This window comes from Athene cunicularia, assembly GCF_003259725.1.
Source record: "Athene cunicularia isolate RWA chromosome 2 unlocalized genomic scaffold, athCun1 chr2_part1, whole genome shotgun sequence".
Classification (NCBI taxonomy): Eukaryota; Metazoa; Chordata; class Aves; order Strigiformes; family Strigidae; genus Athene; species Athene cunicularia.
Genome location: NW_020799095.1, coordinates 91,067,893 through 91,094,776, shown reverse-complemented (window position 1 = coordinate 91,094,776; position 26,884 = coordinate 91,067,893). Strand labels below are relative to the sequence as shown.

The 26,884-nt window shown below is 36.3% G+C and overlaps 1 protein-coding gene across 2 annotated transcripts in view; it reads left to right on the top strand.

Moving 5' to 3' along the window:
* ZNF407 (zinc finger protein 407) overlaps positions 1–26,884 on the top strand; it is a 348,274-nt gene that overhangs the window by 242,191 nt on the left and 79,199 nt on the right. For both annotated transcript variants that reach the window (XM_026842626.1, XM_026842625.1), the window contains exon 8: positions 6,598–6,776. In XM_026842626.1, coding sequence (XP_026698427.1) covers positions 6,598–6,776 — 179 coding nt within the window. The remainder of the gene's footprint in view (positions 1–6,597; positions 6,777–26,884) is intronic.

Below are 26,884 nucleotides of genomic sequence, written 5' to 3'. Positions count from 1 at the left end.
ACATTCCTGTTGCTTTCTATCAGATTTCGGTGTGTCTCTGAAAATCATGTTTTGGTACCAAAAAGAGTTAGGGTTTGAGGAAGGAATCACTGGGCAAACTTTTTATGAAATGCGCTATCCCTGAGGTCCAGCTAAATGTTCCATATGACTTTGCATGTCTAAAAATCTATGGCTCTCCTTTTCTAGTGTAATTACATTATTTCGGTTTTGATTTGAAGATAGCTTTCCAAGTTAAGATGGCATTTTCTGTGAAAGAAACACCTCCAAATTTTTGGTGAATAACTGAGGTTAAGAATCTGTGATGATACATGTTGCTTTCATGAGAAGTTTTTTTTCATCATAACTGCTTTTATTTCTGGAAGAAAGTATCTGGGGACTTTACTATTTTTCAATCAAAATACTGCACTTTCTGTGTACTTCTTGAAGGTTGCATAGTGAGGTATAAACAGTGCAGAAGACCTTCAGAGTGCTCTCCATATGAGAGTGTACTTGATTCATACTGAAGAACAGGGGGAAAATAGAAATGTTTTCAATCAGTTGGCTGTATCACCGTGTTTGTTTTTATGTTGTAAATAGTGATATCCATGGAGCTGCCATAAGTCCTTTAGGTCATATGCATTTCTCTGCAGAAAGAAGGTGTTTGTACCTAATATCCTGGAGAAAACCTTTTGAAAAAGGTTTATTTTGTGCAAATAAGAGCCCTACAAGGTGCTAAAATTCTTAAAACTTGGTGGGCTAGATAATTAACATTTTGCCTCATTTGCACCTCTGAAACCTTCCATTTTCATGTCTTGCAGTAAGCAACTTTCTGAAAATGTCAGGCACTGCATAATGGAAGAGTGTTCTAATTTCAGATCCTTATTAGTAAAACATCTTAATAAAAATAGGTTGCTTCCTGCTATATTTCATTTAGCTGTTGAATACAATGCTAATGTCTTCTCATGTACAAAACCCCTAGAAAAATACAGTAGCATTCCTATTCTGCATGGGCAAATTTAGGATTAACAGAAGATATTTTGTTAATTTCTCTTACTTCACAATTTTTATGCAAAATTCCACGTAAGAGATGAGGACAGCAAACAGCTCTGTCACTGGGCAGCCATAGCCCTGCAGTTAGCTACTGAATTTGGGGGTTTACGTGGGCTGCTTAAAGCAGCATTGCTGGCTGGGAGGAGGGCAGAGCACAGCCCCCTGCGTCCAGCCGTGAGGCTGGGGCTGAGCCCCTCTTCATGGGGAAGGGATGCCCAACTCCCTTCCCTCATGCAGCTTGTACTGCTTGCTGGTGAGGCTGCCTGGCTGAGCCCTGAAAGGTGGGAGAGAGATGATGGGGAAGTAATGACCACAAACAGCACTTACTGTGGGGACCTTCAGGCTGACAATTCCCCACCTGGCACAAATTTGCTCCAAGGCTCATTGTTCCACTTGTGTTTCCCTGCTGCCAACCTTGAATTCCCATCTCTGCCTTCTGCAAAGTGCATACCTGTGCTTTGCCATCCCAGAACCCCAAACAGTGCTGCTGTTTTCAATATTGTAGGCCTTCTTTTGCTGAAGAACCTGGTCAGTGTCACATTATAGATTGCCAGTGCAACTGAGAAAATGTCTTCATAGGGGCAGACATACTTCTTTTAGGGGCTAGAGGAACAATAGTATTTTCTGGTTTAGGAAGAAGGCAGTTACGATAACTTTTGCCCTGTGCACTCGGAAAGTGTATTTTCCCACTGTTTTGTAGACCAGGCACACTGTTTCTTGCTCTTAGCACAATGCCCTATTTTTTTGGTAACAAAACTGATAGATATATAAAGATATATATATAAAAGGATAGGAGAGAGGCAATGGGAGGGGGAAGACAACAAAGGCAACAGCTTCTCACGCTGATAAAATGTCAGGCATTTTATGCTACTCTTAACATTCCACTTTATTCCACTCTCACAGCAAAGAGGATCAGTGCTGCAAAGAAGCAGACAAGAGCATGTGGCATTGGGCTTCCTTATCACTCTATGAATGATGCCAGTGCAAGCACAGTCACCACTGAAAGCTTGAATAAACTGTTTGGTTCTCATCCTTGGAATAGGAAAGTTTGCTTTAGGTCCCTTTGTGGAGAAACTTTGAGCCTCGTGGTACGGTGCCACTGGAGATGTCTGTTGAAAGCTGAGTGTTACTCACTGTTGTAATACCTACCCAGCTTTCTTTGCTGTGGTATCCTGTTTCTATCTAGGTGGTTATCAGTTTTCTGAGATTTGCTTACGAAGTGACAGTGACATCAAAATTAACTTAAATCTTTTTTTGGATACATTGTTCATGTTGAACAGCTGGGCCCAGAGGGTGGTGATCAGTGGCCCCAGGGGTCAGTATTGGGTCCAGTCCTTTGCAACATCTTCATTAATGATCTGGGTGATGGGGCAGAGTTCACCCTCAGCGAGTTTGCAGATGACACAAAACTGGAAGGGATGGCTGATACACCAGAGAGGGTTGTACTGGCTTCCAGAGGGACCTCAGTGGGCTAGAGGAATAGGCTAACAGGAACATCATATAATTCAACAAGATGAAGTGCCAAGTCCTGCACATGAGGAGGAACAACCCCAGGCACCAATATTTGCTGTGAGCCACCCAACTAGAAAGCAGCTCTGCAAAAATGGACCTGGGTTCCTGGTAGACACCAAGTTGAGCATGGACCGCCAACATGCCCTTGCGGCAAAGCAAGCTAACTGTATCCAGGGCTGCATTAGGAGGATTGCGGCAGTAGGTCAAGGGAGGTGATCCTTCTCCTCTGCTCAGGACTGGTGAGGCTACACTGGGAGCACTATGACCAGTTCTAGTCTCCCTAGTACAAAAGAGACATGGACATATTTAAGAAAGTCCAGCAAAGGGGACACTGAGATGATGAAGGCACTGGAGCATCTCTCTCAAGTAAGAAGAGACTGAGAGAGCTGGGACTGTTCATCCTGGAGAAGAGACTCAGGGGGGATGTCATCAACGTACACAAATACCTGAAGGGAGGGTGTAAAAAAGGCGGAGCCAGGCTCTATTTCAGTGGTGCCTACTGACAGGACAAGAGGCAATGGGAACAAATTGAAACAAAGGAGGTTTTCTCTGGACATCAGGAAACACTTTTTCACCGTGAGAGCGATTAAGCACTGGCTCAGGTTGCCCAGGGAGGCTGGGGAGTCTCCATAATTGGAGATAATCAGAAGCTGCCTGAAAATGGTCCAGGGCAACTGACCTTGGGTGGCCCTGCTTGAGTGTTGGACCAGATGACCTCCAGAGATCCCTTCCAACCTCAACCTTTCAATGATTAAAGTACAGTTTTACAATTGAAAAGTCATTTCCAGTTTATGATATGCAGCAACCTTTAATCTATTGAGAGCAGCAAAAGACAGACAGGTAACTGGTTAGTAGGAATGGACTTCTAATGGCAACATGAGATGTGGAGTTAGAACAGCAATGTGAACACATCACTGTGAGATGAACATTAGAGATAAAAGCCCTTTTTTATCTTCAACCAAAACAGATTTTACTTTTGCCTTAAGCAGCAGCTGCATTTCTGAGGAGAAGCTTGCCATCCATCTCTATTACTTCACATCATTGTCATTTACAGAAATGTGGGGGCTCTCCTGGATGTGTACAGTGGAAAGTCCCAATATATCGGTCTTTGATGGAGGAGGTTGTACAGGCTTGTTGCACGGAAAGTATGGACGGAGCTTTTCAGCTCCTCACATTTCCTGTTCATTTGCAACATGTCTTAGTAACATGTTCCATCTCCTCTTTCACCATGTATAGCACTGACAGGACACTGAAAACACTGAAACAGGCCTTCTACTTCCCTTTCATAGAACTGTTGTGGGATTTGCATAGAGTCTCAAACCTTTCTTTACATCTAAGAAGAAGACCCACTGGAAGACATGCAATAAAAACAAAATTTCTGTTGTGTTTCTCTGCATCAGCACTGAATATGAACCCATAGACTATAGCTTTAGACTAATGAAGTCTTCCTGTTATTGCAGAGCATAGAAAAATTGCCAGAAATATATACATTTGATTTTCAAAATGGAAAGTGGATCATAAGGATGAAAGCATGCTCACATTAAGAAATGGTAATAGTAATTTAACTTAGAAACCTCTGATATAGCCTTACTGGAACACAGGCTAGCCTTTCAAAAGCTGCATTTATTTGTTTGTGGCTGTAATTCAGAGTGGAACTCAAAAACCAGATTTTGCTCAGTTTCTTTTGGGCTGGGCTCTAAGTTGAGAAATTTCAGAACAAAGAGAATCTTTATCTCAAAGTTTACAATCTCCTGGAAATAAATTTTATAACACAAAGCCTGTCAAATGCTTAACTATCATCACTATTGCAACACTAATATTGTAGATGCTTACCATAACATAGCTTTAATGAAAAAACAGTGTGGTTTAAAATTGCAGACCCCTATGTTTACTCATATGAGATGAAGTGATGTAAGTATGCACAGTTTCGGTGAGCATTTTTTGCATCAGATATATAATACCATACCTGTACAGTACTCAGAAGAAGACTCCTAATAGAATAGACATTCAAAGCACACTAAATAATTAACAAAAACATTTTCTATGCAGTACATTTTTGTCATGTCATATTTAAAGGTACTACTTGACTTCAACAGTGCTTGGGTTTGCCAGTTGTTACCTTCATGGTTTACTTTATGATTGCAATTGCTGCATTGCAACCTAATATGTGAGGCCATTTGTAATGCCTTGTGATCTCATATTCCTCATTTCTGATTAAGCCTTTCTGGTCTCATCACATGAAAAAAATATGGTTTTTAACATTTTTATTTTCCATGAATATATCGGTATGTTGGTGTGTTTAGTCACAGATTTTTACTGATGACTGCATGACTTTGGGATTGCTCCATTTAAAGTGGTTGGAGCAAATTCACAAATCAAAAGAGACAGAATGGGCCTTTTATGACTTGAACAGGCTGGGTTTTCTTCACAACTCTTACATAGGTTTCCACAGATCCTTTATATATTTCACAGAAATATTTCAAAGTAAAAAGTTTTATATCTTTCCTTTACATAGTATGAGGGCTGAGCTAAAAGGACACAGATATTTTATTTCAGATTTGTATGTTCTGCTTTAATCTACTGCCTTTTAAAGTGTAACCCATGATAGAAGGTTACCAGATTGTCTCCTGCTTTCATTGCAGTGTACGCTATCCGTTTTTTTAAAAAAATAAAACACATGTTTCATTTTAATAACATTTATGAGTACTGTAATTTTTTTAGGGCTGAATCCTGAAAGATGCTGAGGACCGATATTTCCCATATTTTTCAGTGAACATAAGTGTCTTCTCTGACATTCTCAAGAGTCTGATCATTATACTAGTATATAGCAGATGGACATGACAGAGGGTGAGCTTTGGCAGCACCGTAAGGCAGATATCAGCTTTACTATGACCATCTCCAAGGGAGAGACAAGCACTCCAACAGAACTTCAAGCTGCTACTTCCAGTTTATTTTGGGGGTCCTTTTTTTAGGTGCCTGTTACTGTGGTATTTCTAACGGTAACAGGTAAACAGTTACTCAAAATACTACTGTTGTCTTCTTTGAATATTTGTGAATTATTATGTATTTATATAGTTCACTTGAGTGTACTTTTTTCAGTTAAACTGGATTACTGTTCTTAGTTTGACAATATTAATAGGATACAGTACTAAGAAAGTAAAAAAGATTGTACACAGGCTGTTAATGTGATTCAAGAATAAATATAATGGTTATTTCTGATTGAAATAAATGTAAAACCAGTATATTTTATATGGGCTTCATCACAGACTTTGAAAAAGTAGGAAATTCTAATGCAAAATAATTTTGGAATGAAACTGCAAAATTTTAAAGACTGGAAATGAGAACTTACTGTCATATCATGGATATCTGTGGATAAAAGAAATGTGATATCTTTTTCTATTCACTTTTTTTCCTAACAGAATTTAAAACTTTTCTTTGAAATCCATCAAACTAATTGTATATGTATTATGACTTTTCTGCATGAAAACTACACTGCTTCTACAAAAGCTTTGTTTAGGATATAAATCAGAATCCATGTGTATTTTCAAAAGGGTATGAAGTTGAACAACTCAATTCTCTTTTCTAGGAACAGTTCATAAGGTGAGATGAGAGTTGGTGGAATATCCTTACAAAAATCATTCACAGCACACATTCCTATGGAATCTAACAACTGTGTAGGAAAGGTTCATGTGAGCTCCTCTGGGAGTGTTATAGGCATCTGTGCATTTCAGTTTTGCTAAGTTAAATACTTTTGCTTAGTTTCCGTCCATCACTGACTACTATCAAGAAAAAAAAATCGTAAGACTTTTGCAAATGTAAAAAATTGTTCACTTTTAAATGCTTCTGGTTCAGATGTATTTCTTAGTTAACCTGAAACAGCTTTGGGAGGCCTTATGCAAAGGACATTTATGCAAAACATAAGAGGATGCAAAAATTGGGCAGATTGTGAAAAATGAGTAATGACTACTCATTTTCTGTTATACCACTAGGTTTTATTTGGACAACTAATAGGGAATAAATTGACATATAACATTTCGTTTTTTCATCATTTTTTAGGTCTAACTGTGCTGAAAATATCCGTAAACACATCTTACATACAGGAAAGCATGAAGGAGTGAAAATGTACAACTGTCCTAAATGTGACTATGGAACTAATATTCCTGTGGAGTTTCGTAACCACTTGAAAGAACTACACCCAGACATTGAAAATCCTGATCTGGCGTACTTGCATGCTGGTAAGGTCATTCTTTCCTTTGCTTACAAATTCTTCTCTTTTCTATATGAGCATGCTTAAGTGATTGCAATAAGAAAGCTAGCTGTTATGTTATTAACATTTATTCTGAAGATGAACATGATTTTAAAATGGGTTTAGTCCTCTTCAAGTTTTCACAAGGGGTGAATTTTATGCATTAAGTACTGAAATCCATTCGTGTTTCACAAGCAAAGCTTGCAGTTAAATACATAAACATCAGAAGTGTGTGCTATTTAGATGCCTCATTTTGAAATCTAGTTGAACCTAATTTATTTTTTTTAACATTGGTATTAAGACCCTATTCCCCAAGAAGAGAAAAACAAAATTCCTTAGGAAATACAGTGGTAAATTAATGTACAACTGTAAAAATTATTAGATTTCATTACAAAAATCAGACAGCATTCAACATTAAGAGATAGAATAGCAGAGATCAATCAGTAACTTACATATATGTTTTGAGGCTTTTCATTAGAGAGCACACACATGGAAGTCACTAGAGGAATGCAAAACCAAAGCATTGCTTTGGAAACAGGAATTAAAAGAAAAAAGTAAAAAAAATGGGCTTTTTCCTGTTTAGGAACAAGTTTCTGGTGGTTTGTTTTTTTTTAGACATTCTACAGTTCAGAATAGAAGGCAGAAGCTTAACAGGAGCATCAGATTAGGAGAAAAATAAGAGTTCAATAACAAGAGGTTAGGAGCAATAATACAAAATTAGGCTAGAGCTTGAATGAAATGTGATCTTAACTCAGGAGAGGCAGATAACTTAGACATCACTGGGCGGGAAGACAAGTCAGAGCAGTGGGAAAAAGGAACAGATGGCAAGAAGAAAGAGTTGGGGAATCCAGAGGAGGAAGAAGCCATGTGGGCCAAATTCTCCCCAAGATGCAAATTAATCTTCCACCGAAGTACTACTGTTGGTACTGCTGTGTCAGATTTGAATTTTTTTCTGTAAGGAATTGATCTCATAATTTTCAAGACCCTCATACCTGTAAAAAACTGTGACCTAGAGAGGTTTCATTCAGCTCAGTGCAGTGTGTACACTGAAGTTATTTTAAAACCTCTCAGTCTCCTCAAAATGACTGCTTGTTTTCCTGACTGGAGGCAGCGTATTATTTGTACCATATATTTCTATTTGCCAAGTATTCCACTTCATTTTGGAACCAATCATCATGTCATGTCAGCATATGGTGGATAATATCTGGATGTGCAAACAAAATGCCAGTTGGCGGGATACCAATTTCAAAATAGGTCAGAAAACTGATCACATTTCACCATAATTCTCTCTAAAGTGAACGAATATTCAACTCAGAGCTTAAACCCAGATACTGTTGGATTTTTACTACAATAATCCCACAATATAAAAAATTTAAATGCTTCCAATATACAGATATACAGACATAACACAGATAGCTATAATACTGCTAGAATCACTAACATGTTTCCAAAATTACAAAATCTGTGTAAGTTTTCACATTGCTTCTTCAAGACTATATCTAAGTAAATGAATTGCTCATTGTAGCATGTTGTGGTTAAAACTGTTCAACTTACTTGTCTTGACAACATAGGAAAACTGTCATCAATGCGTTGTAGGCTACCGATACCTATTTTCAATACATTCATCCTTACACTGTAGAAAACCCCTTGCACTAAACAGGGTACTGTACAAACGTATTAGTACTAGCAAGAACTGATTGTCATCTAATTATTACCAGGCTAGCCCAGAATTGGTGTACAACAAAAGTGTTGAAATATTGCTTGTATAATCCCATTGCTAAAAGGGCAATACTGTATTTTCCTTTCAGGAAGAAACAATATTAAAGTGGGACCTAGGTGATAATTGTGCATTCACATCAGAGATAAATTAAAGGGGTTTTCATTTCTTCTTTTCAATCTATTTCTGACTGCTGGACATCTGAGAGTTAAAGGTTTTTAGAGAAGATTTTTAGAGGAATGAGGGGATAACTCCTTTGCCCTGGCTAACATCCCTTATCAAAATAAGATTTGTTCTGTGTCTGGTTCATGGTTACTGATGACTTATTGGTCATTGGCTGCACCCACAGAGAATCCACAACATGACATAGAACCCTTTAGGATGTTAGGAGTATGAAAGTGTCATACAAGATCGATTTTTTTAACTTAAACATATTTGTCTGTCTTTTGTGTTCTAATATTACTTTGTAACAGGAAAGCCAGCCCCTTTGCTTCTTTGAGCAGAATAGAAATAGAATAAGTCTCATCACTGACAAAGAGATGCCATTCCAGTTGCTTCACAGGACTAGTCAGAAACTCCTTCACCACAACCCACTGAGAATGGAGCTGTGGGGTACCTTTAGGATGTGGTTGGGATTTCTAATTCAAAGTTTCTTTATGATATGGTGCTCTAATACTAATTTCTGTTTAGCTTTCTTTGGCAACTACTATACTGCTTTATGGGATCAGTGGCAGAAAGAGCATGAAGTACCTGCATTTCTAAGGGAGAGGCTGTGGAAGGTGGAAGATAGAACACATTAGCTTCTACATGAATAAGGATGATACTGTAACTGCTAGGTGATAGCATCTGTTGTGCATCTTTGAAATCCTGTATAACGTGCGGAATTGATACGTGGAAATGCCACAAAACCAGGTCTTCAGTCTTTCTTTCCTGTTTTTGCTATAGGCTCTGTCATAAGGGGAGATATTTAACTATACAACTATATTCCTTATAAATCTTAGAAAGTACCATTGTATACTTTCAAACAGTAACAATCTAGAGAATTCTTTTGTCTTTAACTTCTAAGATGTACTGCATTTGAACAGCAGGCCTTTAATTCACACAAACCAACTGACATATATGCATCTGCACATAAAACTATGGACTGAATTTACTAGATTACACTTCAAATACCAATTTATGCATTTAACCTATAATTTTTATAATTCTTCAAATCTTGAACTTTTGTTTAAAAAAAACAGAAATCCAGTGATTGTCAATTATCCACAATATTAATTTATTTTCTCTAAAAACACTGAGAGATTTTATAGCTGTTCTAGAACAGAAGTGAGCTTACTAGCAGGGTCAGGAGTCCTGCAGTTAATATTTTAGTCATGGAAATTTGGTTCCAATGGAAGCTATTCATATTACTCTTGTTATCAATGAGTAAATTTGCAAACTTGTCATTACAAATGGAAAATTAATACAAGTGAATTGTCATATCGTGTTGATGCCTATCATTTTAGTGATTTTTTTAAAAAAGAAATTAGATGATTTGATAAAGAAAATTTTTCTGACCTGCTCACTGTGGACTTGTCTGTATGGTATATAAAAAGTAAGCTGAAGAAATCTTTAGATTGATTCTTGTATACAGTTGTATCATTTCCAACAGTCTTGGATTTTTTTTTTCTTCCAGCTGATGTTACATCTCAATAGAGAGTTGAACTAAGCCTGAATACTTTGACAAGTGGGACAGGGGAAGGGCCCATACCTGTGTAGAACTTGAAAGGGATCAGTACTCCAGCTGTCTTTCTCACTGCTCTGTCTGCTTTGGAGCAGCATCACTTGGTGGTGGTAATTTCAGTTTGAGCTAAATGTTCATCATTTAGGAGCTCTTGTTTTATAAACATTATGATACCATTATGATGCATTATTTATATCCAAAGAGCATAGTATCTATGGCTTGACATCTCCATTATTCCAATGGCTACAGAGACCATGGCATCTCACTATGTGCATAGTAGTCTTCTGTGGATACTAAGCTGGCCATAAGGCAAAAAGCTCTTCAGAGAAAAGATGAAGAGTTTGCTCATTATTGTTTTCATAATCATGTTGAAAGTTATGTGATGGTACTGTTTTCTTCTGTATCATTATTTCTGTGCTGCACTGTTAAAAGTGAACACAATCTCCAAGAATGAGAGCTACTCTCGGAAATCAGAATGACCCAGTTTTTCACTGAGCCACTGATACAGTGGTCTTGTTCTCTGCCTGAGTTTCCCCATGTGCAAAACCGGAGCAATGCCTACATAGTTCAAGTCACAAAGCTTTTACTTGAAAGTGGCTTCACAACAGTCAACTGCTTAAGACAATGAACAGAAAATCTGGAGATCTTGTACTTAATTTAGAATTAGCTGTCATACAAAATCTTTCTCGAAAGTTTTTTCTTTTAGAAAAATCAGGGAGGGCAGATCAATTCATTGTACTCTTTGGTACGTCTATTTCTTCTTTGAAAGTGATACTATGTTTGCAAAGCACTCAAGTTATCCAGCGTGCTGTCAGAAAGTCTGCCACCCTGGGCCCGGCAAGTAGGAGTGGAGGATTGCTTACTCTTATGGATCCTGACCAAACTAAAAGCATGAGCTGCTTCCCTTCACTGCACAGACATGTTTCGGGGAATGCTTGGAAGTACAGCTTTGTGTGTCTCTGTGAAAATTATAGGTGCCTGAGGTTGGGCATCCACAGAACAAAGATCGTGACAATCGTGTTTTGGCAGTTGGCTGCCTACATGGTGATTGAACGCTTAGTGCTCATGAAGAGTTACATAATTCATGACCAAAATGATAGATAGGTACTTGATTATAGTGTATGAGCTGCTTCACAGGGAGAAAATATCAGACATGAGCTACTCTTAATCTAGCTGAGAAAAGCTCAAGAAAAATCAGTTACTAAAAGCATAGTCAGACAAATTGAAATGAGAAACAAGGTGTAAACACTTAAATATGAGGTTGATTGAGCTCTGGCAGCAACTAGTAGAAGAAATTATCCCTCTTCCTTTGAGCCTTGAGAAGACTGGATGGATGTCCATCTGGAAGATAGGTTTAAGAAGGGCCTAAGGATGCTGGGTCCACTGCAAAACATATTGTTATTTAAGGGACTTTGATGTACCAGAAGCCAGACTATTACCTAATAGTCCTTTCTGATCTTAAATCTTAAACCAGTGTTAATCTATAGCCTGTTGGTACGGGTTGTGTTTATGAATCTAAAGTGCCTAGGTGTTGTGACAGCAAAGGGATAGCTGAGGAGACATGTAGGTCCCCCAAAGTGTTCTTTCTCATAGACATGACATTTCCATCATCAGCCCTAAATTCTTACTCTATTTGAGCCTGAAGTACTTGTGCCTCAGTTGCTTAAGATAAGTTCTGCTCTTTTGGTTGCCATTTCCCTTACTATGTTATTGGCTCCTGAGATCTGAAATCAATGAAAAAACAGTTCAATTAATCATCTGTTCACTAAGCTGGGTCTACATTCTGCTTTTTTCTTTTTTAGATTAGGGCAGCAGAGTTACAGGATGTTTTAGTTCTTTCCAAAGAGCAGTGAAAATCAGAAAAGTTTCCAATAAGTTCTCTTTTATGCATGTTTGGAAAGTATTTTTCCAGACTTTAAGTGCACTCTTCAAGAGGCTGTGCTCTCTTTGCATTTCTCTTTCAGTTTCCTTAGGTTTTGAGAAACAAGGCTGTACTAGCAACCTGCAGCATGATTACATCATCAACAAGGGACAAAGTTGTGATCCTATCAGTTGTAACAGTTGCAATATTCATGAATGGAATTCTGAAAGTTCACATAGTTAATCCCAAAGAAAATTGTGATCTTTATCCCACTTGACAGCTACATTTATCAAATTATTAAGAGAAAAAATTGATTGCTAAAAGTTATGGTGTGATCTATTACGTGATTTTATCAAGGTATAACTGTATTGCCAAGTGGAAACTGTAGACTTATTCAGAATGTGAATTGGACACACAAAACCTGATAATATAGCAATTATACTAGTATCCTAGTGCTTTTCTACTTTTAAATTTTTTTTTCTTTTTTTTTTTGTATTTTCTTTTGCATTCTCTGACTGTTTAGTAGAAAATATAAAGTTGAAAAAGATTAGGAAAAATAAAATTATAAATGCATTCAAACTACAAAAATATAGAATCAGTGAATGCTATTTATCAATGAAATAATGGAAATACAAGTCAGTTGAGTACCTGTGCAAACTTGTAAATCATACCTTAAGTAAAGGCTAAAAAAAAAAATATTTTTTTCAAGCATATTTAACTTTTTTCATGGAATAGTTATGGTTTTAGTCATTCAGTGTTTAAATAAAATACTTTAAATGCTGTAATTTGAAACAATATTGAAAATCTGTCATTGCTAAATACAGGCAAATCAGGTAGAAGCTCTTTACAGTAGCAGAATATTGCTTGGGTTTCTAGTCAGTTAAAGCATTGTTTTTGATGGCTGGTATACTTTAAAAAAAAAAAAAAAAAAGGCAGCAGCAGCTCTGCTTCAAACAGGTTTGCTCTTGTCATAGCTATTAGTACCAGTCTTTCAATAGCATGTCATGTTGATTGGCAGACACTCCCTTTCCTCTTTTGTGAAGAATAATAATTTTAGTGTGTGCTTGAAATAAAAACCTAGTATAAATGATTTTCTGTTTGTAAAGGAGAAAGCTAGGTTCCTCAAAACCTATGTAGACTACATATTATTGTGTTTCAGGATAAATTAATCTAAGTTTTAAAAAAACTAAAACCTAAGTAATTTCATTATTTTTATAACTGTCTTCTACGAGAAGGCTTTGTATGCCTAGCAGAGCTTCCATAGCCAGTATCTTTATCTAGGTGGTTATGGTATTAGAGTTGGTTCTTTCCAGATAGCAAGTAAAGTAAAAAAAAAAAAAAAAAAAAAAAAGGTCATGAAAGTTTTTGGTTTTTTTTTCCTTTTTTTCTAGTATGTAGCTTTTGCTGTTGCGGTTGAAGAGCTTAGGAACTTCTTTCATGGTCCCTTCACTGCTCTTCCTGAATAGTCAGCATGTATTGCTTCTGGTTAACATAAAAGAAAGTGTTCAAATAATTTGATGCAAATATTACATCATCTAATATGCAAAATCTGCCACTATTAATATTTGTTATATTCTGTAAGTGAAGGCCGTGAATTTCACTAAAGAAAAATTGTTTAGAATATAGTTTTAAAGGACAAGGAAGACATTGCCTAGACCTAAATCGTGAACACCTCTGATCAGTAGAGGTATAACATCTGTCGTGTTGTGCACCATTTTTCACCATATAGTTGGCGATAAGCTGCAAGGCCATTAGATGAGTGGTTTTCATATTGTGTATAGCACCAGTGGCACTTGTAGTCACAATCCTGCATTCTGTTCAGTGCCTTTTGCCCATGACCCACTGTTCTGGGGATTTCCTAGTCATCGTCATTCCTTTCTGAAGAACTCTTCCAGCTTGTTACAGGATGACTTAAATTTTTGTGGGGTGAGCTTTTACTCCTGAGAAGCTTGAATCTCTTTGCCTGTATCTGAACATTTAGTCTGGGTGTTGGCATGCACCTGCTTTCCAGTCATTCCTCTGGGGCATTCTGGTTTCCAAAGTGTGGAACCCATCAGCTGAGCTGGAGGGTGCTGTGCCACACTGGCTGATACAGAAACCCTCATCAGTTTTGAAATTTTCTATTGAACCCTAATGCCCCCCTTTTAGCTTCTCTCAAAACACCCTTGGATGGGCATCTGCTTTGCAAATTCCTTGCGTTGCATTGGTAGCCACATGCTGGATCCCTGCTGGTGTTCACAAAGACTGTTGCCTCTGCAAAGATGTCAGGTTCACCGATGAAAAGAAGGTAATCTTACTCCAAGCTATTATTTCATTACACTAATAGATAAAATATCCTTCATGAAGAATGAGACATATTATTGCCTATTTGGTGCTAAAAATAGGATATCCTAACATAAAACTTTTAAAGCAAGACTGAAATATTAAAATACAGAAGTAGAAGAAAGCCCTTAAGACATGGCAGCCATCTAGAAGGAGAAAAATATTTAATTCTGCTAGAAAATATATATGTGTAATAGTATATGGTAAATATAAATAATAAAGGGAAATACTAGTATTCAAATATCAACGTATTAAAATTCTGAGAAAAACATCAAAAAACAGGGCATCAGGGTCATCAAGGAAACTTTTCAAACAAGCAAACAAAAAGAAATTAACCTTATAGAAGGAGTAAAAAATAAAGGTGTATAATGCACAGGAGTAATTCAGGATATTTATATGTGGATTGTCCTATACTCTGAACATTTAAATTGCTTTCTTGTTAGAAGAAACTCTTTTAAGAGTAGATTTCTTAGTGTATCATCCAGGGGACTTCTGCTGGAGTTCTAAGAAATATGAAGTTCTTAATTATTTTCTTTTAATTAAAGTAAATGTGAAGTGTGAGATACAACTTGAAAAAAAATACAGAAATATTGATATAAAATGTGCTGTGAATACTTAAAATATATAATATATTAAGCATAAGTGGTTTATATTTTATGTTATATTACATAAAGTAGAAGTTTATATTTTAGAAATATTTTTAATAATTTGATGTTAGTATGATATAATATAAATATTTTATATCAATATTATTTCAATGAAAATATGCATAATAAATATCTATAAATATTACGATGGTGGCATCCCAATTATGAACGAATTATTTCATCACTTGGAGATTTGAACTAACAATACTTCCAAGAACTTGGGGCACTATATTTCAGTATAACCATGTAGCAGAGTGCATTTTGCATACACAGTGCCACCATCTCTTGGACTATTTCCCCGTGGTTGTATATTATTTAGAGGACACTTGAATTTTCTCTTCCTGTGAGATGCTACCAACATCTCAACAACCTGCACTGAAAGAGTGTAGTCTTGATAAATAACTTAAATGATTAACATTTGTAAATCTGCTTTGATTTGCTTGTAGTTATTGCCCATTTTTTTTTTTAAATTGCACAAAATAATTATTTTCTTATTCCACAAAATTTGGTTAATACACAAGATGGCAGAATTAATACCAAATAATTCCAGAATCAGAAAAGCATTGAAACAAATGTGGGTAATGTTAGATGTGGAAGGATTGAATCGTTAGTTGTGTGCTCAGTACTTTACTACTTTGGGTCATGAGTGAGAAGAGCCCTCAGCAATAATTGCTCCAATGAATCATAAATCACTGGCATTCCATGCTGATTTTAAAAATTTCTTTTGGACTTTCTTTTTGTTTGCCTTCATTGATCCAATGTATGCTGCACTGACTTCCCATTAATTTCTTGACGTGGCACCTTGGATCTTGACCTTTTGTAGGTAGGATGCCTTGTCTGTCTGATACACGTGTTCTTTTGTACTTCTAATTTCTATTTTACTTCCAATAGTTCTTCATAATTTTCCCCATCTTTTCATTTACCAGATCTTTGGTACCTTTCAAATGCTAAATGCTCTCCCATATATCCTTAGTAACCATGCTGGATTTTTCTGTCCTTTTTAATATTTAGGTTTTATTGGATGAATGTAGATTGCACCTTCTCTAACTGTGCCTTAAATAATTGCCACTTAAGGGAATTAAGAAGTACAAGGGAAGGAAAATGCTGACCCATAGACTAAGCAGAAGGAAAAAACGTTCCCACTGGGTCCAATTTCCTAAGAAGGACCATCAGGATAGTGACTAGGACCTGAAATTATGGGCTGAATGACCTCTAAAAAATTATCAGTTCAAAGAGTAGCTTGTCTATAACTGTTTGCACTAAAGGAAATTAAGATAGGTAGAAGTCTCACAGAAGAAAGATTGCTTCACTTTCTTGGTGAACACAGAAGAGCATAATATGAAACTGTATCTCATATAAATACATCTCATGCCAACTGTCTATAATTCTTGTATCGTGTCAAAAAACCATGGAGGCAGATATCATATCTTCTAACTCCCAACAGGCCAGTTAGTGGGGAACCCCTTTTCTAAATGGGAAGATAGAAATTTCATCTTCTGAATTTAAGATATTTTATGCAGGTCTTGCATTTATTGGAAAGAGTGCATGCTCATCAGTATCTAATGTCGAAGGAATGGTTTGTACTAAAGAAATCACTGCAGATTTAATACAGATGTTTTTATTCTCTGAGTCATTGCAGTATGATTTTCATATAATATTCTCTGATAGTAAAAAGCAACCATAAAGTGAGTGTAATTTTCATACAAATCACATATGAACCTGAGCATTAATCAAAACTTTGGGCTGCAGATGATACAAGTCACTGGTTCAGCCTCCACATGACTGCAGGAAAGGCTTTGCTGCTTTAAATGGGTGCACTGACAGTGTCTTGGCTGTGGGATGGTGTTGACATCCAGAAGCAAAGCTGCTGGACAGGTTTCTGCAGTGTAGTTACGAGGACTTCTTGGATATTTGAGGGAGAAGATCGGTGACTGTGTGTCACAATCTCTGCTTAAATAATTTTCCAGAAACTTAGATTATTGTTGCTGGAAGAGTTTTGCATTAGTGGTCATTGTACTGTAGCTAAAGGAAAGACTTGGTTGCTATACAGTGTTTGCGAATATAATGTATAATGTACTTACAAAAAAGGTATTAAGATAACTACTGTATTACATGCTAAGCTATGTCCCTATCTCTTTTATACCTTGCCAAAATGGTACTTCTTATTCAAAGTCTAAGAAGTAATAGCAGATAACGTTATCAGAACACAGTTTAAAGAAGATTTAAAAGAATTGATCTACTTTGAAGTAATAATATCTAGAGAAAACATAAAATTAAAGGATCTTTTGATAGTAAAAAAAGATAAACCCCTGATTATCTAGTTATCCCAAGAGACATCGCAAGTTTTTGGGCAAACATTTTCAATTTAACATTGATTTTAGATTCAGTATGTGTGTGTATACATATATATATATATATGAAATTCAGAACTGGATTTGAAGAGTTTGAAGTTTAGGGGTTATTAAACAATCAATTGTACACTTAGAAAAATAGTTTCAGTAGTTTTTGGAATGTGTAAGTAATGTAAAACTGAAAAAGAGGAGCCACTGTGAAATGTCTGGAGTCCTCACATACTAGTGCCTGCCACCACCACAGAATGCCTGTGGGATGAAGCTACTTCAAGTCAATTCAATTTAGCCTCTTCTGCTAAGGATTTATCTAGAAATCCTTGCTGTTCCAATGGTATTCAGTATTGTATTATTTGTTGTTGACCCCTTCTCTTGTAATCCACCTTCCTCGGAGCAAATTCAGCCACTGTCACAACTGTCAGTAAAATTTGCTGAGCTGCTTGTGCTTACTTCCACCCGCTCAAGCAAAAATCCTGAAATATGAAGTCAGAGATTTTTCGGTGTATGAAAATCATGAAATCTCAGTTCTTTGCAGTTCAGTACAGCCTTACTTGTATTATAGATCAGGAGGGTTAAGACAGCAGGGGAATGCAATCTGTGCTCTGTTGTGCAGGGCTGTTTGTTGCATATGCTGTTTCCTGAATACCTTTGAGCTATGGAAGTGACCAACTGATCAAATACGTATCTTAGAACATCTTGAGATAACAATTTTAAAACAAAATTAAAGAAGTCTAGAATTATAAAATTAACTAAAATTTGAGTATTTTTGTTAATTTTTTTCCATATCTGATGGTTGATGTGCAAAAAAACAATAAAAATCTAGGAGAATAATGGAAGAGAGGCACCAATTACAGAAAGATTTGGCCAGGTTGGGGATACTAGCTGAGTACTCAGTTACACAAACAGTAAATGGTTGTAAGTTGGTATAACCAGTATGTCTCCTAAGGAACCTTGTTCTGAAAGTACTTTTAAATTTATTGCCATCTTCTCACCAAAATTTGAAAAAATTACTGATTTTGGGGGAATGCTTTTGCATAAGGTAATTCAGACTCGAGCACGAAGCGGGTTTCAATGGGTGGCTATGCAGGTGTGCAGGTGGTTCATGACCTAAAGATCATCCAGTTTGCAATGCCGAGTCTGCTTTCTGTGATGAGTCTGCTTTGCAGTATGCAGAAATAATGCTTTAATCTGATGTCTTCATTTTGAAATGGGACACTCTGAGGCAAGTTCAATTTTTTTACAATTTTCCTTTCAGGTTTTATCAGCTTGTAGGCTTTACCTTTGCTTAAACTCACAACCCTTTTCCCTTTTCTTTGCCTAACCAAGATTTTAAAAATAAATGCAGATCCTTTCTTATTAGCATTAATAGGTAAACTGAGCTGATTAAAGACATTTTTGCCAATATTTTGTAAAGAAAATCATGGTAGCATATGCAGTCTGATTGCTCCTGATTCTGATTGGCAGAAGTAGGTCTCTTCCTTGGCTAATGTAGAAGTACAGATGTTATAGAAAGAAATAGCAAATTAAAAAATGTACTTCAATTTAAACTTTAAAGTTCATATTGGTAACGCTTTTAGTGCATTTGAATTTAGGTTCAATTAACATAAAGGAACATAGCATTACATTACACTTCTCATAGCAGTTCCCTATTTCTCCAAATACTGTTGTGTACCTGCTACTGATTTCACTGGGCATACATGTCTAATTATTGATGGAACATTAATACCTGGGGGGTTTTGTTAGGTTTTACTAATTTATATCAGTATTTCGGTTGCAATCTCTTATTTCCAGAAGGTAGTTGTTGCCCAAACACCAATGCTTCCCCTGTATTGTTAGAAAGAAACATGAAAATAGATGTAAAAATTACAGGTAAGATAATTTCTGTAAGACTTTGGCTATATGAGATGAATAGAGACTAACTGAAGTCCTTCATTTTTCAAGAATTTCTGAATATAAATAGACTCACATTATCACTTACCAGTGTTGTTCAAGTATTTCCTACTAGATTCCATATTTGAAGAATTATTAGAACAGATGTCCTAATACTTTTAGGACTTTGTGATAGTTTTTAAGCAGTCAGAAGTGTTTTGGAAAGGCCATGTTATATGACTTAATTCATATTTTAATTTAAAAAAAATCACATGAATTCCATATAAATAAACAAAATTTCTAGCACTGTGGTAAACAACTACAGCATTATGTAGAAGAAATTGAAGTGTTCAGTATAGGGAGTAATTGGAACAATGCACGTTATCAGTCTGTAAGTTGTTATGCTGAAATGCTATACCTTACTACAGTATGGATTGTACACAGCAAGATGTTTTCCAATAATTAAAGGCTTTAGGCTTTGAAGATGCTTAGATCTAAACATGGTTATTTTTACAGTTATATGAGGTAGGAGATAACTTAAATGGCATATTTTCACTTTCCAGTAAACTTTTTTTTTTTTGCTTGCTTTGATTAGAAATTGAGTTTTTAGTGTAGTGAACTGTTATGAATGTCTCTCAGCAAAGTAAGGACTTCTAAAGGAATTTCTAAATGATATTGAGAGGTAAGATTTCTCTAATTGGGTAAGGTTTTAATTTTATAAGCGGGAATAGATACATCATGAAACATAAAACTGAATTTAGTTCATCTGTGTCATTCAAGGACACTTATTTTGCCATATAAATACTGTGTTTATATTTTGCACATTGCTAAAAGTATCTGTGATAAATTTATGGTTCTATAGTATCATGATTTGGTTTAGTTATCATATAGAACCAAAATTTCATTGCCTAAATAAATAAATAAATGCTTGTTAATCTGCATTGATTTCTTAGTTTGGTATGTATTCTGAGCTGAAAAATACAGTACATCACTAACTTCTATCACCTGACAGCAACTGATAAAGCATCCGTGCAGAAAGTGTCAGAAAAGGTTAATATTTATTGATTTTATGGCTCTACAACCAATGTAGTTTTGCCATCAAAGATGTATGGCCACCAGCAATGGAATCTGTAAAATTGCAGGTTGGATGCTAGTTTTTATTATAACCTATGCCAGTATTCTGGCCTTAAAAAATGACAGATATTTAATTTAAGACAAAACGCTTTGAATGTGCAGCTACTGTATACCTGCAATGGGAATTTAGTATTCTAAAATGAAACCCAAGCGCAGCACTTTAAAGCTTAAGGGAGAGGAGGGGCACATGCAACCTTGCATTGCAAATGACAATCACATTTAGCCTTTTCATCCACTTAACTATGTGCTATTGATCTGTAGAAGGTGCCCAAGCAAGTGATAGCTGAAATTATGAGCAATAAAGGGCTTGCTTCTTCAAACAAAAAAGTATATAATTAGTAGGAGTGGAGGAGGGGGCAGAGCCAGTGTTTGGTTTTAAAGGCATTTAAACAAGATGAACTGAGTGCAACAGCAGTGTTTAAGTGTACACAAGAAGAAATCTGGTTGCCTTGAAGCATAAATCCATGGTCTGGTTGCAGCTTGTGTGTAAAAATTAGGCGTGCACTCCAGCCTTTACATTTATCTCCATCAGGGTTTGCCTGACAGAAAGACGATCTGTTGCTTTGCCTACATCAACTAGGGAGAGGAAAATCTTGTGAAGCTTTGGTTCTTCTAAATGCATCCATAGTTTGCGTTTTTATTCTATTCTTCATTTAACTGACTCTTGATATGAACTTTTTCATAACTGATAGTTCTACTGATATTTCCGGAAGGTTTTCAAGAATATGGAAGAATTCTTGCTGAAGTGCTGAAAATTAGTCTCCTAAAACACATACAGACATGCATAGACGTTGTACAAACAGGTTTGTAAGGAATAGTAGCAGTCTGGCCCCAGATTTTAAAAATCCCTATTTAACTGATATTTATTACTGAATTACTATTTTCATGGTACACTTTTGAATGCAGATTTTTATCCCCTACTTTCTTCAGGGTTCAGCGTCAGGGAAAGCAGCATCAATGAGTTTGATTTTGAACAAAACCTAACGATAATTCAGCAGTAAGAAACTCTTATTCTAACCTGACCAGTAGAATAAATCACATGACATACAGTAAACATGCTTTAGATCGCCTCTTCTCTGTACCACATTTTTCTGTTGAGCTTTATACCACCAGTTTGTCTGGGTTCTTTTTCCCCAGACAGCTTACCCATTTTATTGTGCTCATTTAGAGGGAAGAAAAACTGTTTGTCTCCTTGAAAGGCAAGAGAACAGTGAGTGGAAAACTACTTTTATAGCTAAAATACCATTATAATATATGGCAACTAAAATTCTAAAATTGAAAGAGAAGATACAAGAGAAAATCTTAAATCATTTTTTTAAAGCCACTGACAATTTGAAATATTCCCACTGAAGATTTCTATTTTTTTGTCTTCCTTCCTTGAGCTTAGTAAAATGTGATTTTTAAAATGATTGTTACAATAACTTGTTTAATTTCAATAACTCAAATAAGATCCATTCCTCATATAACTCCACCTTTTTTATTTTAATGACCGTGTCATTAATCTAACATTTTCCATTTTTATTGTGCTTCATTTTTCCCCCCTTCTGATCGCTTTAAATTATGACTATGAAATGGTATGCCTTCAGCAGCGGCATGCTCTGGCTGCATTTTTACATCCCTTTCACCCCTTTATTCTCATGGTTTTAACTTTCGGTACAGCCAGGTGCCAAAGATGTCGTGGCTGTATGGTATTTATAAGTGACTTCCAAGCTACAGCTCTGGATGGCAGCTTAGTGACAGAAGGTTTTTCAAACACTTTATTTCATTTTTAAAAAAACTATCACTGCTGTAAACTATTTGTTATACTTTATAACACCTTCACATCAAAATTAGCTATTACCTTAGGTAATGGTTGATATGTAATGTTGTTAGCTGATCTTAACAAATGATTTTGTGAAGTTATTATTTAATTCATAATGTAATTAATCTTTAGTACGTAGCAATACACAACTGAAGCCGTATATGTGTTTTGGATTGCATCACACTGAGAAGACTGCATTCTTTACAGCATTAACATTCACTGACTAAATAAAATTAATTTATTATTAACTTTGCCCTCACTAATTTGATATAAAACTAAGGGATAAGGAAAAAGGATATTTTGAGACCACAGCTCACGGAATGATTACTCATGCTAATGTGCCTTCTTCACGCCAATGTAAAATGGCAAGGAAAATTAGGAGCCCAGAAATTTCTTAGAATTCAAACTCTACTTGTATTGTCCAGGCATTCTGATTGATCTTCAGATACAGCATGTGAAATGGTCCATCAGGTTAGGATTAGGATTCATCTACGGTAATACTGCCCTCAACAAGTGTGTACGTGCACTCTGTGTGTTACCAGTCATGCTGCACAATCACTGTGTGCCTACAACTTCCAAGATAAAGCACAGGACAAAAGGTAGTATAGCCTTACATTTCATTAAGAAAAAGCCAACATGAGCTGGACTTACTGCACTGTATTTCAGATCTGAGTCGGGTACAATAACAAAACAATGTTACTGAAATCACCACACCTCTATTTACAAAAAGCATTAAGTAGCAGAGTATTTCCTCAAGAACCATCAGTGTAGCTCTACTCTGAGCATGAAAATGTGTTGGTGATCATTCGCGTTAGTGTTACAGTGTTATTACCATTTGTGGATGGAATTTGGGGGAAGTCTGCTGGCAGGTGCCTGCGTGTCAGCTCTGAGAGCCCTTGGTACAGATCAGCTCCATCTGCGAACCCATTTCTCTGCGCTAGTGGGGTCTGAATCCGAGCTGTTAAAACCAGAGTGTGTGACTTCAAAGCAGCAGTGCTGGGGAGCTAGCCCAGGCCTCACATCCCCAAAGAATCCGGGAACAGCATTGCATTAGTGTAGCTACGTGGCTCCTGCATCAGAGCAGGCTTGCTGCTGGCCAAGCTGTCATGCAGCAGGGAGGAGAGGGGTCTGAGGGCCTCTACGCTTCGAAACAAAGACTGTGCCATTGATTGGAAGTGATTTGCTGAATCCTCCAGAGTATTACTTAGTTATTAGATGGGGCAGAGGGGAAGTACCTTCTCTGGAATGCTGAGATTGCAAGAGGTGGTTTGTGCTGATACAGAGTGGGAGATGGACATAAGTCTTTCCAAGCCCTCACAGTCCTGCTCACTGCTCATAAGCCTGTGTACTCTGTGTCTTGTATGCAGGGATGCACAGAGCCCCTCAAATGGGGTGTGAGGATGCCTTGCTTTTAGTAAATATTGCGTCTGTCCTCATAGACCTATAGGATATGCCCTGACATTTAATTTTTAACAATTCTTTGTTATTATTTTCTTTATATTTTATATAGATATTTAATTTTTTCATTCACATTTCTGTTTATCCACTGTCTTTCTCTTGTGTTTCTTGCTGTAATACTTCATGAAATAATTTATTCAGGCTTTCTTGATCCTTCTTGCTAAAGTTATAAATTTGATTGCATTGCTATATTGACTGGAACGTTACAGAGCAGTTAGCTTTTATTGTTTTTGTAGTGTAAAATATGTGATTTTATTGTTCATTTTTACATCTCAGATTTCATCTTTTATTAAAATTTTGAACTATATCATCTTCGGGATAAGATTTATCTACAGTACTAAGTGCACGTTTTAAAATGCTGATTAATTAACCTGTAATTCATCTTAAAAGTTAGATTTTGAGTTTTGATACAACCAGGAATGAAGGGTAATAAGTAAGCATGTCTGTTGCAGTACATTTTTCTTAAGAGACATTCATAAGAGCTCCAATATCCATCCCACCCCTTCCTTTTGCTTAAGGAAGGAAAAAGCAGCAATAATTGTCTAGAGTGTTATATCAAGATTTTACCCCATTTTTCTTTCACTGCTCTTGCGTCTGGGTATTGCAGGCAGAAGTGGAAAGGTCCCACTCATGTGTGGATGTATGTAGTCTAAATCACAATCTTGTAATCGTAGTTTCACTCTGCAGTAATCTTGTGCTATTACATGTGATTGAAGCTGAGATATTAGTATTTATGGTCCCTGATCAAATAACATAATCTTTAAACACATTTTATGCTCTCTCTTCCTCTAGGATTATTTTATTCTTGATTTTGATACAAGAGGAGTTTAGGCAATTATTTTGGGTAAATAAACTGGATATTATTGATGTAGTAAGTTTAGATTTCTCGTAAGTGCAGCTTTAAAAATATTTGTGGATTTTAGAATAAATACAAAAGTCCATAAATGTTTAAAACTGTAATTTACGTAACTAATATGTAATATGCTCAAATACAACTTTTTCTTCCCAGGTGTTTTATCTGGGAAGACTTAATTGCTTAAATGTCAAAAGTTTCCTATAAACATGTAAACCCAAAGAAAGATCTCTCGGGTGATATATTTTTAAATATCAATTTCTGTGGACAACTTACACATTGTGGTTTTTTCAGCAGCAGCTTCTGCATGTTAGTTCAATTCACTATGTGGTACTTAAGAATATTTCCTTCAATTTACATGTAACTTACTGTTAATGAGACCTCACCACAGTTAAGATGGGGTGTGAGTGAGCCAAGTGATATGTTCTGGTTCCCCTTGTGTCATCATCTTTACTTTTCTCAACTGTACAATGCAGGCAAGGCAGTAGTGTTATGGGTAACTTTTAAATTATTGACTAGTCAGGCTAATACGCAAACATGAAATATTTAAACATCATTGGCAATTTGGGAATTTTGATCCATACAACCAGTTTTTATTTTTACTGCTGGTGAGTGATTGCAGTCAGTGTCCTGAGGTTTCAAATTGTCACTTATGTTCCCTACAGTGGAAGCCAAGTTACTGATAAAAGTATGCTTTATTACTTTTTGAGTATCATGTGGGAAAAAGATTGGTACAGATGCTAAAGAACTTATTATATTTTGCAAAGAATGCAGTTATTAATTAATGCAATTAATGAAGTAATCTACAGATAAACTAATTCCTTGAAATGTCATTGTGAAGAAAAAAAAAAAAAGAATAGCTATAATTTTGATGAGAAGGCTCTGTATATTTCATACCAAACCGAGTGTGCAACTCCCTATTTTAAGTGCAAACTGAAAATTAACTTCTTGCCTTTGCAAAATAAACTTACATTTTGTGTGTGTGCATGCCCACATTTGTTAACAAGATTCCGGTTGGTGACAAACTTGGTAGAAGTCATGAAGTAAGAGTATTCTGATAGTAAGGGTCTCAAGGTAAATGGTTGGACTTTAAATGGACAAAAGTAGTAGACTTTGACAATGGAACCTATGAAATTTTCATAAGTATTTTTAACTTACTAATTTTCCCTTTTAATTTAGTGTATTTCAGGAGTAGAGAAGCAATATTATACAATTTTGAAACAGTCCAGATAATTTGAGATCTCAATCCATAACGAGAGAGAGGAAACGAGGTACAAAGAAATTAAAGTCCAATTCTGTAAGCATGTTACATACTTAACTACCTTTTAAATGTACAACTTCCCACTGAAATTGTATTGGACCCTCACTTCAGACATGCATGTGTGTGTAAGCCTCTTTCAGGCTTAGACAGGGAGTCTGTGGAAGTCCCAGCAACCAAAGTCCCAGCTTCCCAAAGGGCTAGTCTTCCTCTAAGATAGGGCATCTTTTTCCAAATTAAAAATTCAGCTATTCTACTGTGAAGAACACATAAATTAATAGTGGTAAGTACTGCCTTTATTAATGTGGCAAAAGGAAATGGAAACACTCAATAGGCTCCATTTCCAAAAAGTAGTGGCTGCATGTGTTAGGAGTGAAGTGGGGTGACTTCACAGGAATGTGCTTTCGCATTTCAGAGTGAAGAAGCAGAGTGTTTCTCTTACTGTGGGCACAACTTGCTGCTGATAGCAGTAGCTCCTAAGAAAGTCTCTTCTGTAATTCCAGTAGCAGAGCTGGTCAGCAACAGAGCCAAATCTAAAATTCCATTCTGCCTAACCGTGCCATTTCATACCTAGATTTACTAGTCAAGGATATTAATCTCAAGCAGTATGTTTTGCAGTAATGGTTGTTGGTAAGTACTGAGGCCTTCATTTGAATGATATATGTGTTGGCTGATACGATTCCTGGCAATAGCTCTGAATTTATGGATGATGTAAAGATGTACAGGTGTAGTTTGTAGTAGCCACCTTTGTTTCTTTGTGCTCTGTAGACCACTACGCAACCATGCCCTTCACCTTAATCAGGGAGCAGAGTGAAGCTTTGCATAACTTCTGCTGCTTTTACCTTTGTACTGTAGAACAGCAGACTGCAAAAATGAGAGAGCTTGGTTGGTGTTTCCCTCACTGTCTGAAATTGCTCAGAAGTAGATAAGGGCAAATGTAAAATCTGAATACCTCCTAAAAGTTTGCCATTTGTTGTCAGGGGTTGGGTGGGAGGAAGGACACAGAGTATTCCAACAGATTTTTATTAGCAAGAATCATTAGCTGCAGGTGGCCTCATCTTGAATATCTCTGAACTTAGCCATCTTATAGTGGGAGATATTTGGCT